The 15916-nt window shown below is 44.1% G+C and overlaps 1 protein-coding gene across 2 annotated transcripts in view; it reads right to left on the bottom strand.

Moving 5' to 3' along the window:
* The window catches only part of POLA1 (DNA polymerase alpha 1, catalytic subunit), a 502104-nt gene that overhangs the window by 436030 nt on the left and 50158 nt on the right, over positions 1 to 15916 (bottom strand). For both annotated transcript variants that reach the window (XM_077294669.1, XM_077294671.1), the window contains exons 12-13: positions 14845 to 14961; positions 11832 to 11906 (exon numbers count right to left, since the gene is read on the bottom strand). In XM_077294669.1, coding sequence (XP_077150784.1) covers positions 11832 to 11906; positions 14845 to 14961 — 192 coding nt within the window. The remainder of the gene's footprint in view (positions 1 to 11831; positions 11907 to 14844; positions 14962 to 15916) is intronic.

Here is a 15916-nt window from a genome sequence, read left to right as displayed (position 1 = left end):
CAGCCAATTTCTATTTTTCTTCTCAGCTAGAAGCTCACTCACCCCCTGCCTGAGCAGTTACTTTCAACGTGTATAAAATTAGGTGTGGTAATTTGTGTCTGCATATACTTCATACAGAATAATAATTGTTAATCTCCTTAAAAATAAGATTGGCACAAACTTAAAAAGGAAAATTATTAAGAAATCCTTAAGTGACTTGTGGATATACTGCCACCAGACAAATCTAAGCGAGTGACCATCAATAGATTCTAGACACATTTCTTGTGGAAGCACAGAAGCATTTGCTACTGAAGTTACATGAATGGGAAATATTAACTTATTAATTACATTCTTATGGCAGTTTGGATTCAAATATATTCACCAGTAGTGTCAGTGTAGAAAAAGTTACATGTGTCTTTAACCCCTTCGTGACAGAATTTTTACAATTCTGACCAGTGTCACTTTATGTGGTAATGACTCTGGAACGCGTCAGCATTTTCCAGTGATTCTGAGATTGCTTTTTTTGTAACATGATATACTTCATGATAGTGGTAATATTTCTTTGATATGACTTGTGTCATACATTGTCATATTGAATATGTCGTCCTTAGTGTTGAGCCCAAGTGCTCGCTACTCCAGTTTGCATCGGGTCCGCACTGAATATCGCTGGTGCCCGAGTGACATGCACAAGTTCCTGCCCCGCATGTTTTGTGGCTGTTAGACACCCCAAATAAAAAACGCGGGCACCTGCGATACTAGGTGCATCCCAGAGCACCCGATGCAAACTCGAGTAGCAAGCAATTGGGCTCAAGACTAATCGTCATATCGTAATCACTTTTTTTGTACTTTTGAAAAAACTCATATTCTAACTCCAGCCCTAAATCATCCCTAAAACCAATTCTTAACCCAAACCCTAAGCCCAACTGCAAAGAATGGAAAAAAATACAATTATTTTTGTCATTTTTATGTAACTAAGGGGGTGACAAACGATGGTTGAGTAACTTCTTTTTATTTTGATCACTGTGATAGGGTCTATCACAGTGAACAAAATGAACCAATAGGAAAAATCCCCTATTGTTGCCGGGTACAGGCCAGCAGATCTCAGAGTGTGCACTGCGCATGCGTCCGCCATTTTCTTCCAGGAAGATGACAAAGATTTTCTGATGATGACACTTTTGTATTTTTCTTTTTGTAATCACCGCTATTCACCGAGACAGAAGACCATTAAAAAAAACCAGCCCTGATCATATTCTCCAGGGTCCCAGCTACCCCGTGGCAGCCAAGACCCCAGAGATTTTCTGGCATTGGGGGGGGTCATATACCCTTATTTCTTAGCACCACTTTTTAAAAAGGAGCGCTGACGAATAACTAGCCTTAACTGCCGCTGTTAAAAGGCATATCGGCTGTCATTAAGGGGTTAAAATGAGAGAGGATTGCCCAGAGCAAAACATTTAAAGGGAACCTGTGTGTTATAATGTATTCACACTGCGGGGCAGGATCTGGGGCCTCCGCTACACGCAGGCGCGATATCCTTACATCACCTGATGTAAGTTCCTGGGCAGCACGCACAGCGCATGCTCGAGAACTGATTGCAGAGCGCAGGCGCCGGTGACATCACGAGAAAGAGAAGAGGCAGCACACGGAGGACAGAGAGGGATGATGGACGGCGGTGAGGCGGGTGAGTCAGGGGGAGAAAACATACCTCCATGACTCAATAGAGGTATGGCGGGAAATTTATTAACCCCTTTACCCCCAAGGGTGGTTTGCACGTTATGGACCGGGCCAATTTTTACAATTCTGACCACTGTCCCTTTATGAGGTTATAACTCTGGAACGCTTTAACGGATCCCGGTGATTCTGACACTGTTTTCTCGTGACATATTGTACTTCATGATAGTGGTAAAATTTCTTTGATATTACCTGCATTTATTTGTGAAAAAAAATGGAAATTTGGCGAAAATTTTGAAAATTTTGCAATTTTCCAACTTTGAATTTTTATGCAATTAAATCACAGTGATATGTCACACAAAATACTTAATAAGTAACATTTCCCACATGTCTACTTTACATCAGCACAATTTTGGAACCAAAATTTTTTTTTGTTAGGGAGTTATAAGGGTTAAAATTTGACCAGCAATTTCTCATTTTCACAACACCATTTTTTTTTTAGGGACCACATCTCATTTGAAGTCATTTTGAGGGGTCTATATGATAGAAAATACCCAAGTGTGACACCATTCTAAAAACTGCACCCCTCAAGGTGCTCAAAACCACATTCAAGAAGTTTATTAACCCTATGTTTCACAGGAATTTTTGGAATGTTTAAATAAAAATGAGCATTAAAACTTTTTTTTCACACAAAATTTACTTCAGCTCCAATTTGTTTTATTTTACCAAGGGTAACAGGAGAAAATGGACCCCAACAGTTGTTGTACAATTTGTCCTGAGTACGCCGATACCCCATATGTGGGGGTAAACCACTGTTTGGGCGCATGACAGAGCTCGGAAGCGAAGGAGCGCCATTTGACTTTTCAATGCAAAATGGACAGGAATTGAGGTGGGACGCCATGCTGCGTTTGGAGAGCCACTAATGTGTCTAAACATTGAAACCCCCTACAAGTGACACCATTTTGGAAAGTAGACCCCCTAAGGAACTTATCTAGAGGTGTGGTGAGCACTTTGACCCACCAACTGCTTCACAGAAGTTTATAATGCAGAACCGTAAAAATAAAAATCATTTTTTCACAAAAATTATCTTTTCACCCCCAATTTTTTATTTTCCCAAGGGTAAGAGAAGACATTGGACCACAAAAGTTGTTGTGCAATTTGTCCTGAGTACGCTGATACCCCATATGTGGGGGTAAACCACTGTTTGGGCGCATGGGAGAGCTCGGAAGGGAAGGAGCGCCGTTTGACTTTTCACTGCAAAATTGACAGGAATTGAGATGGGACGCCATGTTGCGTTTGGAGAGCCACTGATGTGCCTAAACATTGAAATCCCCTACAAGTGACACCATTTTGGAAAGTAGACCCCCTAAGGAACTTATCTAGAGGTGTGGTGAGCACTTTGACCCACCAACTGCTTCACAGAAGTTTATAATGCAGAGCCGTAAAAATAAAACAAACATTTTTTTCCCACAAAAATTATTATTTAGCCCCCAGTTTTGTATTTTCCCAAGGGTAACAGGAGAAATTGGACCCCAAAAGTTATTGTCCAATTTGTCCTGAGTACGCTGATACCCCATATGTGGGGGGGAACCACTTTTTGGGCGCATGGGAGGGCTCGGAAGGGATGGAGCGCCATTTTGAATGCAGACTTAGATGGAATGGTCTGCAGGCGTCACATTGCGTTTGCAGAGCCCTAATGTACCTAAACAGTAAAAAAAAAAACACAAGTGACATCATTTTGGAAAGTAGACCCCCTAAGGAACTCATCTAGATGTGTTGTGAGAGCTTTGAACCCCCAATTGTTTCACTACAGTTTATAACGCAGAGCCATGCAAATAAAAAATATTTTTTTTTCCACAAAAATTATTTTTTAGCCCCCAGTTTTGTATTTTCCCAAGGGTAACAGGAAAAATTGGACCCCAAAAGTTGTTCTCCAATGTGTTCTGAGTACGCTGATACCCCATATGTTGGGGTAAACCCCTGTTTGGGCGCACGGGAGAGCTCGGAAGGGAAGGAGCACTGTTTTACTTTTGCAACGCAAAATTGGCTGAAATTGAGATCGGACGCCATGTCGCGTTTGGAGAGCCCCTGATGTGCCTAAACAGTGGAAACCCCCCAATTATAACTGAAACCCTAATCCAAACACACCCCTAACCCTAATCCCAACGGTATCCCTAACCACACCTCTAACCCAGACACACCCCTAACCCTAATCCCAACCCTATTACCAACCGTAGATGTAATCCAAACCCTAACCCTAACTTTAGCCCCAACCCTAACCCTAACTTTAGCCCCAACCCTAACTGTAGCCTTAACCCTAACCCTAGCCCCAACCCTAACCCTAGCCCCAACCTAACCCTAGCCCTAACCCTAACACTAGCCCTAACCCTAATGGTAAAATGGAAATAAATACATTTTTTAAATGTTTTTATTTTTCCCTAACTAAGGGGGTGATGAAGGGGGGTTTGATTTACTTTTATAGCGGGTTTTTTAGCGGATTTTTATGATTGGCAGCTGTCACACACTGAAAGAAGCTTTTTATTGCAAAAAATATTTTTTGCGTTACCACATTTTGAGAGCTATAATTGTTCCATATTTGAGTCCACAGAGTCATGTGAGGTCTTGTTTTTTGCGGAACGAGTTGACGTTTTTATTGGTAACATGCTCGGGCACGGGAGATTTTTTGATCGCTTTTTATTCCGATTTTTGTGAGGCAGAATGACCAAAAACCAGCTATTCATGAATTTCTTTTGGGGGAGGCGTTTATATCGTTCCACGTTTGGTAAAATTGATAAAGCAGTTTTATTCTTCGGGTCAGTACGATTACAGCGATACCTCATTTCTATCATTTTTTTTATGTTTTGGCGCTTTTATACGATAAAAACTATTTTATAGAAAAAATAATTATTTTGGCATCGCTTTATTCTGAGGACTAACTTTTTTATTTTTTCGCTGATGATGCTTTATGGCAGCTCGTTTTTTGCGGGACAAGATGACGTTTGCAGCGGTACCATGGTTATTTATATCTGTCTTTTTGATCGCGTGTTATTCTTTTTGTTTGGCGGTATGAGAATAAAGCGTTGTTTTTAGCCTCTTTTTTTTTTACGGTGTTCACTGAAGGGGTTAACTAGTGATATAGTTTTATAGGTGGGGTCGTTACGGACGCGGCGATACTAAATGTGTACTTTTATTGTTTGATTTTTTTTTTACTTAGATAAAGGAATGTATTTACGGGAATAATATTTATTTTTTTTTCCTTTATTTAGGAATTTCTCTTTTTTTTTTTTTTTTTTTTTTTTTTTTTTTTTACACATGTGGGAATTTTTTTTTTACTTTTTTACTTTGTCCCAGGGGGGGACATTACAGATCGGTGATCTGACAGTGTGCACAGCACTCTGTCAGATCACCGATCTCACTTACAGCCGTGCAGGCTTACCAGCACCTGCACGGCACCCGGAAGTAATCCCTGCAGGACCCGGATGCAGCCCCGCGGCCATTTTGGATCCGGGGCCTGCAGGGATAGGAGGTAGGAGACCCTCGCAGCAACGCGATCACATCGTGTTGCTCCGGGGGTCTCAGGGAAGCCCGCAGGGAGCCCCCTCCCTGCGCGATGCTTCCCTGTACCGCCGGCACACCGCAATCATGTTTGATCGCGGTGTGCCGGGGGTTAATGTGCCGGGGGAAGTCCGTGACCGCTCCTGGCACACAGTGCCGGATGTCAGCTGCGATAGGCAGCTGACACCCGGCCGTGAGCGCGGCCGATCGTGCTGGACGTACTATTCCGTCCTTGGGAATAAGGGCCCACCCCACATGGACGGAATAGTACGTCCAATGGCAGGAAGGGGTTAAACTAATTATTTCAGCGTTCCTAGGGATCCTAAACATAAGAGCCACCTTCACAGAATGCAGCCTTAAGGTACCGTCACACTCAGCGACGCTGCAGCGATATAGACAACGAGCCGATCGCTGCAGCGTCGCTGTTTAGGTCGCTGGGGAGCTGTCACACAGACAGCTCTCTAGCGACCAACGATCAGGGGAACGACTTCGGCATCGTTAAAACTGTCTTCAACGATGCCGAAGTCCCCCTGCAGCACCCGGGTAACCAGGGTAAACAAAAGTGCAGGGCCGCGCTTAGTAACCCGATATTTACCCTGGTTACCATTGTAAAAGTAAAAAAGTCATAGTTACTCACCGATAACGGTGTTTCTCGGAGCCCATGACAGCACTACGGAGAGAGGGGATCCGCCCTTCAGGGACAGGAAACCTACAGATACATAAGGGCGGTACCTCTCCCTCGCATCAGTTGGTTTACAGAGCATCGGAGGACCTCCAGGTTAGTTTACAACAGAGAAAATACCACATTATAACATTTCTTAACAGAAAAGGAACCCCGTGCCTAAATTGTAATATATGAACTATATAAATCATATGTAATTAAAGGTGCTCACCGCACTCGTGATGGGAGGGAAATAAGCGAGTGCTGTCATGGGCTCCGAGAAACACCGTTATCGGTGAGTAACTATGACTTTCTCGGTCCCCCATGACAGCACTACGGAGAGAATTGCAGAGATTAAGCTTAGGGAGGGACCACCGCCTCAAGAACCCTTCGACCGAAGGTCAGGTCAGACACAGAGGCTAGATTTAATCTATAGTGCCTAAAAAAGGTCGACGGTGATGACCAGGTGGCCGCCTTACAGATCTGTTCTATTGATACCTCTGACCTCTCAGCCCATGAGGTAGCTACTGCTCTTGTGGAATGCGCTCTTATACCGTCCGGGATCGCATTCCCCGTGGATGAATATGCCAACGCTATTGCCTCTTTTATCCACCTTGCCAAGGTACCCTTGGATGCCCGGAATCCTTTTCTGGGACCCTGAAAACAGACAAAGAGAGAGCCTTCCTTCCTATACTCCCTAGTGGAATCTAGGTATTGGACTAGACATCTTCTGACGTCTAGGTTATGGAAGTTCTGCTCTTTCTCATTTCTAGGGTTCGGGCAGAAGGACGGCAGGGATATTTCCTGTGACCTATGGAATTTTGTTGCCACTTTTGGCAAATAGGCCGGGTCAGGTTTTAGAGTGACTCTATCATCCATGATTTTTGTGAAAGGGGGGTTAGAGGACAGGGCTTGAATGTCGCTTATCCTGCGTGCCGATGTTAAGGCTACTAGAAGAATGGTTTTTAGTGACAGTATTTTTATGGGAATCACATCTATGGGTTCGAATGGTGGACCAGATAATGCTGAAAGGACTAAGTTTAGGTCCCATGAGGGCATCTTTTGGGTAACTACAGGTTTTGATCTTGTTACCGCTTTAACGAATCTTATTATCCACGGGTTGGCTGCTATATTCTGGTTATAGAGAGCACCCAGGGCTGCTATCTGCACCTTAAGGGTACTAACCGCTAATCCTTGTTCCAGCCCTTTTTGTAGGAACTCAAGTATCTTATTAATTGAAGGTCCCTCCTGGATTTTGACTTTAGATACAGACAAGAATTTTTTCCATGTTTTGCCATAAATTTTGGTAGTAATAGGTTTTCTACATTTTAATAATGTTGTAACCAAGTTGTCTGAAAAACCTCTTTTTATTAATAGTTCCCGCTCAAAAGCCAGGCTGTCAAATGCAAGTTCGTCTCCTGTGGGTGGAGGATCGGTCCTTGCTGTAACAGGTCTGGCAAATTCGGAAGAACCCATGGGTCTGAGACTGATAGCATCCTTAGCCAGGAAAACCATGTCCTTTTTGGCCAGAATGGGGCAATAAGGATCATCTTTGTTTTGTCCTCTCTGACCTTGCGGATGACCGCCGGAATTAGGATGGTTGGTGGAAAGGCGTAAGTTAGTTTGTGTGTCCAAGGAATGAGAAAAGCATCCAGAGCCTGGGGATTCCCTTCTGGGTTTAGAGAACAAAATTTGTTTACTTTTTTGTTTTTGTGATTGGCGAACAGATCTATTGTTGGGGTTCCCCACATTCTCGTGATCTGGTTGTAAACGGACTGATTTAGGGACCATTCGCCTTGTCTCAACTGAGTTCGACTCAGGTAGTCTGCTTTCTCGTTTTTTGACCCTTGAATATGTAGTGCGGAAAGGGAGAGTAGATTCGTTTCCGCCAGGCGGAGAATTTTGGCGGAGGAATTCATCAGTAACTGAGACCTTGTTCCCCCCTGGTGATTGATATAGGCTACTGTCACTATATTGTCCGAGAAAATTCGGACATGATGTCCTCGAATGTAGGGAAGAAATGATAGGAGAGCCTGATACACTGCCCAGAGTTCTTTTTGATTCGAGGATGCTGATAGTTCCTGAATTGACCAGTTGCCCTGAGTCACTCTGTTTCCCATGTGGGCTCCCCACCCCCTGGGACTTGCATCGGTTGTTATTACCCGGGATATTTCGGGTACCCAGGGAATCCCTCTTGAAATATTCTGGCTCTTTCCCCACCAGAGAAGGGAATGAATAACAGAGGAATTTAGAGTGACCCTGCTTTCCAGATTGTTTTTTAATATTACCTGCCATTCTAGTATGTGCCACTGAAGCTCTCTTGTGTGGAATTGTGCGAAGGGTATCGCCGGCAGGCATGAGGAAAGGGACCCCAATAGGGACATTGCCCTCCTTAGAGTCATGGAGGGGTTTTGCAGCGTTTGTGCTATCATGGCTAGTATTTTGTCCTTTTTGGGGCCCGGGAGCCGGCACTCTTGAACCCGGGAATCTAACGTCAGCCCTAGGAACTCCTGTACCTGAGAGGGTTCCAACTTCGACTTTTTTATATTTATGAGCCAACCCAAGTTCGTTAGAATAGTCATTACTCGGTCTCTCTGTTCTCTGCAACTTTGAGCCGAGTCGCTGGCAATAAGAAAATCGTCCAGGTAGGGAACTATGATAATGTTTTGTTCCCTTATGTGGGCCATCATCTCCGCTACTATTTTTGTGAATATCCGCGGAGCTATAGAAATCCCAAACGGAAGGGCCCTGTACTGGAAGTTTCTTATTTTCCCTTTTATGGACACCGCCATCCTGAGAAACTTTTGAGAAAGCTCGTGGATGGGCACATGATAATATGCGTCGGTTAGATCTATCACAACCATGTAGCAATTTGGAAAGAGAATCTTTATTGTGGATTTTATTGTCTCCATTTTGAATTTGTGATTTCTTACGTAGTTGTTTAAGTTCCTTAAATTTATAATTGTCCGAAAGGACCCGTCGGGTTTCGGTACCAGAAAGAGAGGGGAGAAAAACCCGTCCCCCATTTCCTGAGGAGAAATCTCCCGAATTACAGCTTTTTGTAGAAGGGAGATAATCTCTTTTTCTAGTGCCGCTTGCTCTATCGTCGAAGACCTCATTTTTGTCACAACATAATTTCGAGGAGGGAGGGAAAGGAAATCTATTTTAGACCAGATTGTATGAGTCTTAGAATCCAGGTGTTGTTGGAAATTTTCTTCCAAGCAGGAAGAAATGTGGTGAGCCTTCCCCCCACCGCAGGGAGAATGTCATTTGGCGGGTTTTTTATCACGGGAGGTGTTGCCAAAGAGGTAGCCTCTATCTCGTCTTCTACCTTCTTCCCACTTATTTTGGTCTCTAGGTGGTCTTCGACGAAAAAATTTTCTACTCCGAAAGGACTGTTTAAATGGGGTTGGTCCCAGATTTGGAAACCCCTTCTTTTTGTCACCCGCTTTCTGGAGGATGTCATCCAGGGTTTCCCCAAATAAGAAGTTTCCCTCGCAAGGTATAGAACACAGCTTCAACTTTGTTTGGAGATCCCCTGGCCAGCTTTTAAGCCAAAGGGTCCTTCTGGCCGCGTTGGAGAGGGCAGCGGCTTTGGATGTTAGACGCACTGAGTCCGCTGAGGAGTCTGCTAGGAAAGCTGCTGCAGCTCTAATTGCAGGAATTGAGTCTAATAATTTATTCCTGGGTGATCCGTCCTTGATCTGGCTTTCCAACTGGTCAACCCATACCATTAAAGACCTGGAGGTGCAGGTTGCCGCGACTGCAGGTCTCAGGCTACCCCCAGCCGATTCCCAAGCCCCTTTGAGAAAGGTATCTGCTTTTTTGTCTAAGGGGTCTTTGAGGGTACCCATATCCTCAAATGGGAGCGCAAATTTTTTTGAAGCTTTGGCTACTGCCACGTCCAATTTGGGTGCCTTGTCCCAAGAAGTGGACGCTTCATCATCGAAGGGATATTTTCTTTTCAGCGAGGGTACTGAAGAATTTTTTCTGTCTGGTTTCTCCCATTCTTTTTTGATTAGAGTCTGGACATTGGAGTTTAACGGAAAAGCTCTCCGCTTTTTTTGTGTCAGACCTCCAAACATGATGTCTTGAGCCGTTTTATCAGGCCTGGGATCCTCAACCCCCATGGTGGCCCTGACGACTTTAACTAAAGCGTCCACTTCCTCTAATGGGAAACAGTGACGGCCCGAATCTTCATCAGAGGAAGATAGGGAGGATTTGGAATCATCAGAGTCCGCGTCCTCAGATGAGGATCGGACAGAGTGAGCATATACCGTCTCCTTCGCCTTTTCCTTCCCTTTTTTGGAGGATAACAGGGCATTCTGAACTTCTGATCTAATTATATTTTTAAGTTCAGAGGCAAAGTCAGGGGTTTCTTCACACAATAGATGCTGGATACAGGATTTACAAAGCTTTTTTCCCCAAGTTACCGGCAAAGCTTTGTTACATGTGGGGCAGACTATTTTTCTTTTTCTCCAGGCTCTTCTTACCCTAGTAAGGGAGAAGAGGGAGCCCTATTATAGGAGTGTATACTTTCACGAAGATCACTCACCATTCAGATGTGAAGGCAGGTACCGGTTCTGGAAGAGGGCCGGGATCTGGTAGTGGAGTCTCCTGAGGAGGGGAGTTAGTCCTTGCAGCAGATCTGCTGCGCTGTGTGGATCGACTGCTTGATCCACTTCTTCTGGAGCTCTTTGGGTCATTTTTCTTATGCTGCTGCTGCCTGGCTGGCAGCTGCTGGGAATCGCTGTCCTCCATAATGAAAGGGAGATAGTGCGACAACTAAGTGTGCACCATCTCCCTTTTTGAATCCGGCGCTCCCCCGGCGTTCTTCCTCATTTCCGGTCCTGCGCACATCCCCGGGAGAGGAGATATTACCGCGCATGCGCGCGGGGACGACCCGGAAGTTGATGCCGCATTTCCGGAGCGGCGGCCATCTTTCTTCACCCAGAGCGTGCAGCAGCCTGCACCGAAGCTCCGGGTGACCAGCGCCCCTTTGTCCATCGGAGTCCGGCGGCGGCCTCTCCCCCGCACACCCTGGAGAACCCCTCGGTCCCAGCGGTGGCGGCTTCGGGTACCGGACACGCCGCGGCAGGAGCCTCCTCGCTGCCGGAACTCGGCTGCCCGGTCCCGGTCCTTGGATACGACGTCTTCTTTGCAGGTACTGCCGAAGAGAGGTTCCCCGTCAGGGACAGGAAACCAACTGATGCGAGGGAGAGGTACCGCCCTTATGTATCTGTAGGTTTCCTGTCCCTGAAGGGCGGATCCCCTCTCTCCGTAGTGCTGTCATGGGGGACCGAGAAAAAAACACTACATACTCACCTTCTGATGTCTGTCACGTCCCCCGCCGGCGGCTTCCCTGCACTGAATGTGTCAGCGGCGCCGGCAGTAACAGCGGTGACGTCACCGCTGTGCTCTGCTTTACGGCCGGCGCTGACACATTCAGTGCAGGGAAGCCGCCGGCGGGGGACGTGACAGACATCAGAAGGTGAGTATGTAGTGTTTTTTTTTTTACTTTTACAATGGTAACCAGGGAAAATATCGGGTTACTAAGCGCGGCCCTGCGCTTAGTAACCCGATATTTACCCTGGTTACAAGTGAACACATCGCTGGATCGGTGTCACACACACCGATCCAGCGATGACAGCGGGTGATCAGCGACGAAATAAAGTTCTGGACTTCTAGCTCCGACCAGCGATATCACAGCGGGATCCAGATCGCTGCTGTGTGTCAAACTCAAACGAGATCGCTATCCAGGACGCTGCAACGTCACGGATCGTCGTCGTTCTCGCTGCAAAGTCGCTTAGTGTGAAGGTACCTTTAGTGCTGCTGAAGGTGGCTATTTTACTTTAATAGGTCCTGGGGGGTGACTGGCTCCCTTTAAGCTACAAAATGGTCCAATCTAAAACTACAATCATGACAATTTGCTGTGTTACGGATTTATTTTTTTAAATGTTATACTTACAGAATATCGAACTTCAAGATACTCTGAGCTGGCAGGGACATCTGGAATCTCAAAAGCATAATTCTTTTCCACTTTCTAGAAAGGCAAGATTAAAAAAATAAATAAATAAAAGCAAAAAAATGTAAAATCATGATGCACATTTAAAGAGCCTGTAGCTTGCCATAGATATTTAATTTTTAATTATTTTTTTTTTTTTTAGCTAAGTGGGCATGTTCTTCTCTGGGTGACTTCTACAGATTTACACTTTTGTTTAGAGTTTTGGGGAACAGGTCATCTTAAGAAAAAAAGGAAACAAAAAACCTTGTAGACTGTTGCTTTTTAATGCTAACGTAAAACGCCTTAGGTGTTCAAATGTTTAGTCATTTCACCGATGTTTTTTCCCCTAGTTTGAAAAATAGTTTGGGGGGGGGATAAAAAAAATACACGCCATCGCTTTGGAATGTCTCCTGATGGAATCCGTTCCAAAGTATGCATTGTCCAATGAAAAAGTTATTTTTTTAAAAACACATTTCTTGAAAAGAAAAATCCTTCAAAGGCACCTCAGGAAATTTCCCAAAGAAGGAGGGGTTTACTAAAACGGTTTCTTTCGAAAGCTCATCATTTTAGGCAAAAAAAAACAATTCCATGTGCACATACCCTGTAACTCGCACAACTTTGCAGCCAGGTAAATACTTAAGAGATCACAGCTTGCACAGGGAATGCAACAGATTTTAAACCTTTGCAAACATTAGTTAGTTGCAGGCTGTATTGAAGCCAAGTATAAGAAGGCATCTTCAGACAAAGTGGGTAAGCAAGAGAGTGCTTTGTTCCCAAGTGGATTCTGTCTCAAGTGTGTGTCATAAGATTCATTGAAAAAATATTTGGGAATCCCGCAACAAATTCCTGCTTGCATTGCTGGGTGCATCTATACCTAATTCTTTAAAAAGGGAAACTTTCACATAAACACCATTAATAGTGATGTGCGAGCGTGCTCGGGTAAGGTGTTATCTGAGCAAGCTGTTGGGCTTAGAGCGTGCCTTTGGTGTGCTTGAAAAATATGTTAGAGACAAACAGGCAATCCCTGCATGTGTTGCAGCTGTCCAACAGCCACGAGACATGCAGCCATGGGCAGTCAAACATTTTTCTAGCACGCTGAAGACATTCAGTAAGCAAATGAGCATGCTGGGATAACAACTTATCCAAACACATTCGGTCATCACTATTAACCCACAGATATGGTGTTAAACTGCAGCTGCTGTTAGTCATTGAAATGTTCCTGCATCTGTTGGCTGCATTTAGAGTGAGTGGTTGAGCGAGTGAGCCAATTACCAAGCTCATACTTTGGGATGAGCTGCACCTTAATAGGAAGAGGGCAAGATGCGCTGGGGAATACAATGGCTAGACGGCTGGAGGACTGTAACTCCTTCCTCACATCTCATGTACTGCTATGTCTTAACCACTGTTCTGGTGATTGATTTAAGGCTGCAGAGATGACGTCACGTCAACTGTGATGAAACCAATTGCTGGGCTTGGCTGTTCATGACTCCTGCAACGGCAGACACAGACTATTAACAGGCTGCAATGTACTGACGTGTCCTCATCTCTGCAAGCTGCGAACAATCAAGAGATGCCGCTCTGCACCTGGGAAAAGAGAGTAACATTTTTATTTTTTACTACAGGGAGGATTTTGGATTAAGTCGAAAGGAGAAAACCTATTTAACCCTTTCCGACATCGGGCATAATAGTACGCCAGTGTCGGACTCTACTGTTTGGTGCGGGCTCTGGATCTGAGCCCGCACCCTTCCGCGCACATGGCAGCTGATTTAGACAAGTGACATGTGCCTGCAACAACCATGGGTGGAATTGCGATCCACCCGCGGCTGTTAACTCGTTAAATGCCGCAGTCAATTTGACAGCGGCATTTAACCTGCAGTTTCCGGAAGCGGGTCACTAATCCCGCCCATGGGTGACCCCGTCACATGATCGTGGGTCACCGATGGGTTGGCATGACTTCAGCAGACCTCTATGGCTGTCTTTGGTCGGCGCTGATAGCAAGTGAGCATTTCTGCTACACACAGGCGATCTGATCATTGCCTGTGGGTAGCAGAGGCAATCGAAGTATAGTAGTGTAGCTTCTAGGCTCCCATGGAGACTATTGAAGCATGAAAAAGAAAAAAAAGGTTTTAAAAATATTTTAAAAAACATATAAAAAGTTCAAATCACCCCCCCTTTTGCCCCATTCAAAATTAAAAAATAAATTAAAATCAAATACACACATATTTGGTATTGCCATGTTCAGAATCACCTGGATCTATCTATCTATAAAATTATATATATATATATATATATATATATATATATATATATATATATATATATATATATATATATATATATATATATATCACTAAAAGGTGTAACGAGAAAAAAAAAAAAAAAAAATAAGTCAGAAATAAACATTTTTGGTCTCCACTACATTGCAATAAAATGCAATAATGGGTGGTCTAAACCAAAATTATATCAATAAAAACGCCAGCTTGGCACGCAAAAAAATGCACTCATCCAGCCACAGACCACAAAAAATGGAGACGCTACAGGTCTCGGAAAATGGCGCCATTTTATTTTTTTTACCAAATTTAGGATTTTTTTTTTTTCACCACCTAAATGAAAAGAAACCTAGACATGTTTGGTGTCTTGAACTTGCAGTGGCCCAGAAAATCATAATGGCAGGTCAGTTTTAGCATTTAGTGAACATGGTAAAAAAAAAAAAAAAAAATCTAATTGCACTTTTGTTTGCAATTTCACCGCACTTGGCATTTTTTTCCCGTTTTCTTGTACAAAATATGTTAAAACCAATGATAATCAAAAGTACAACTTGTCCCGCAAAAAATAAGCCCTCACATGACCATATTGATGGAAAAATAAAGTTATGGGTCTGGGAAGAAGGGGAGCAAAAAAACAAAAACGCAAAAAATACCTCTGGTCGTTAAGGGATTAAGGAACAGATAACAATGGTCAATGTAGTCAAACAAACCTTGGACTTGAATTTCATGATCTTATATTTATCTGCAATGCTTTCATTAAACTCCTGGTAAACATTCATCATAGTCACAGGAACACCAGTGTCTTTTCCAGATGGCAGCTGAACTCTCTTTAAGTAGAAAAATACATATAATAAAGAATAACTCACTCAATACACAGTAACATGCAGCACAACAAAAATTATTAAATGTGAAACTACCCTCATAGAAAAATATATTGGTCATCCCCACCACAAGCAACCGATTTCCCTTACTAGCCTAGCACTTACTCAGGAATCACACGAGTGCAACTTAGCTGATAAAGGGGCCAGAGTAGAGAATATGTCCAGCATTTCCTGTAAAGCTGAAAATAGCCAATCTGTTTCTGAAGAACTAGATGTTAGGGCAAGATAAAGAGAACCTGTCATCAGGATTGTGCACAGTAACCCACAGTGTCAGGTTGGCGCAGTTACAGATTAAGATGATACCTTGGTTGGTGAAATCCGGTTGTTGTTTAATTTTGTTTGCAGTTTTCAGTTAATGGGATTCTCGCACTCCGAGGTGGGCCTGTGGGGGGCTTTATGTAGTGCTCTGGCCTCACCTTAATCCTTGTCAGTTTAAACTATAGGTCAAATAGGAGGCAAGTCACTAGATGGTTCAGTGACCTGTCATGTACACCCGAAGGATTAAAATGAGGCTAGAGCGCCAAATAAAGACCCCCCACAGGCCACCCCAGAGCACGAGAATCTCTGAGAACTGCAAACAAAGACAGATTTCATTAACGAGGTATCATTTTAATCACTATAACAACGCCAACCTGACAAGGCCTGTAGTTTACATAGTAAAATCCTGATGGCAGGTGTGCTTTAATAAAGCTGCCCTTGGACTCAGTGACAAAACAAATTCCATGTTGTCTAAAGGCCCCGTCTCACATAGCGAGATCGCTAGCGAGATCGCTGCTGAGTCACAAGTTTTGTGACGCAACAGCGACCTCAGTAGCGATCTCGCTATGTGTGACACGTACCAGCGACCAGGCCCCTGCTGCGAGATCGCTGGTCGTGTCGGAATGGCCTGGACCTTTTTTTG

Source organism: Ranitomeya variabilis, chromosome 3, assembly GCF_051348905.1.
Source record: "Ranitomeya variabilis isolate aRanVar5 chromosome 3, aRanVar5.hap1, whole genome shotgun sequence".
Taxonomy (NCBI): Eukaryota; Metazoa; Chordata; class Amphibia; order Anura; family Dendrobatidae; genus Ranitomeya; species Ranitomeya variabilis.
This window is presented reverse-complemented; position numbering and strand designations above follow the sequence as displayed.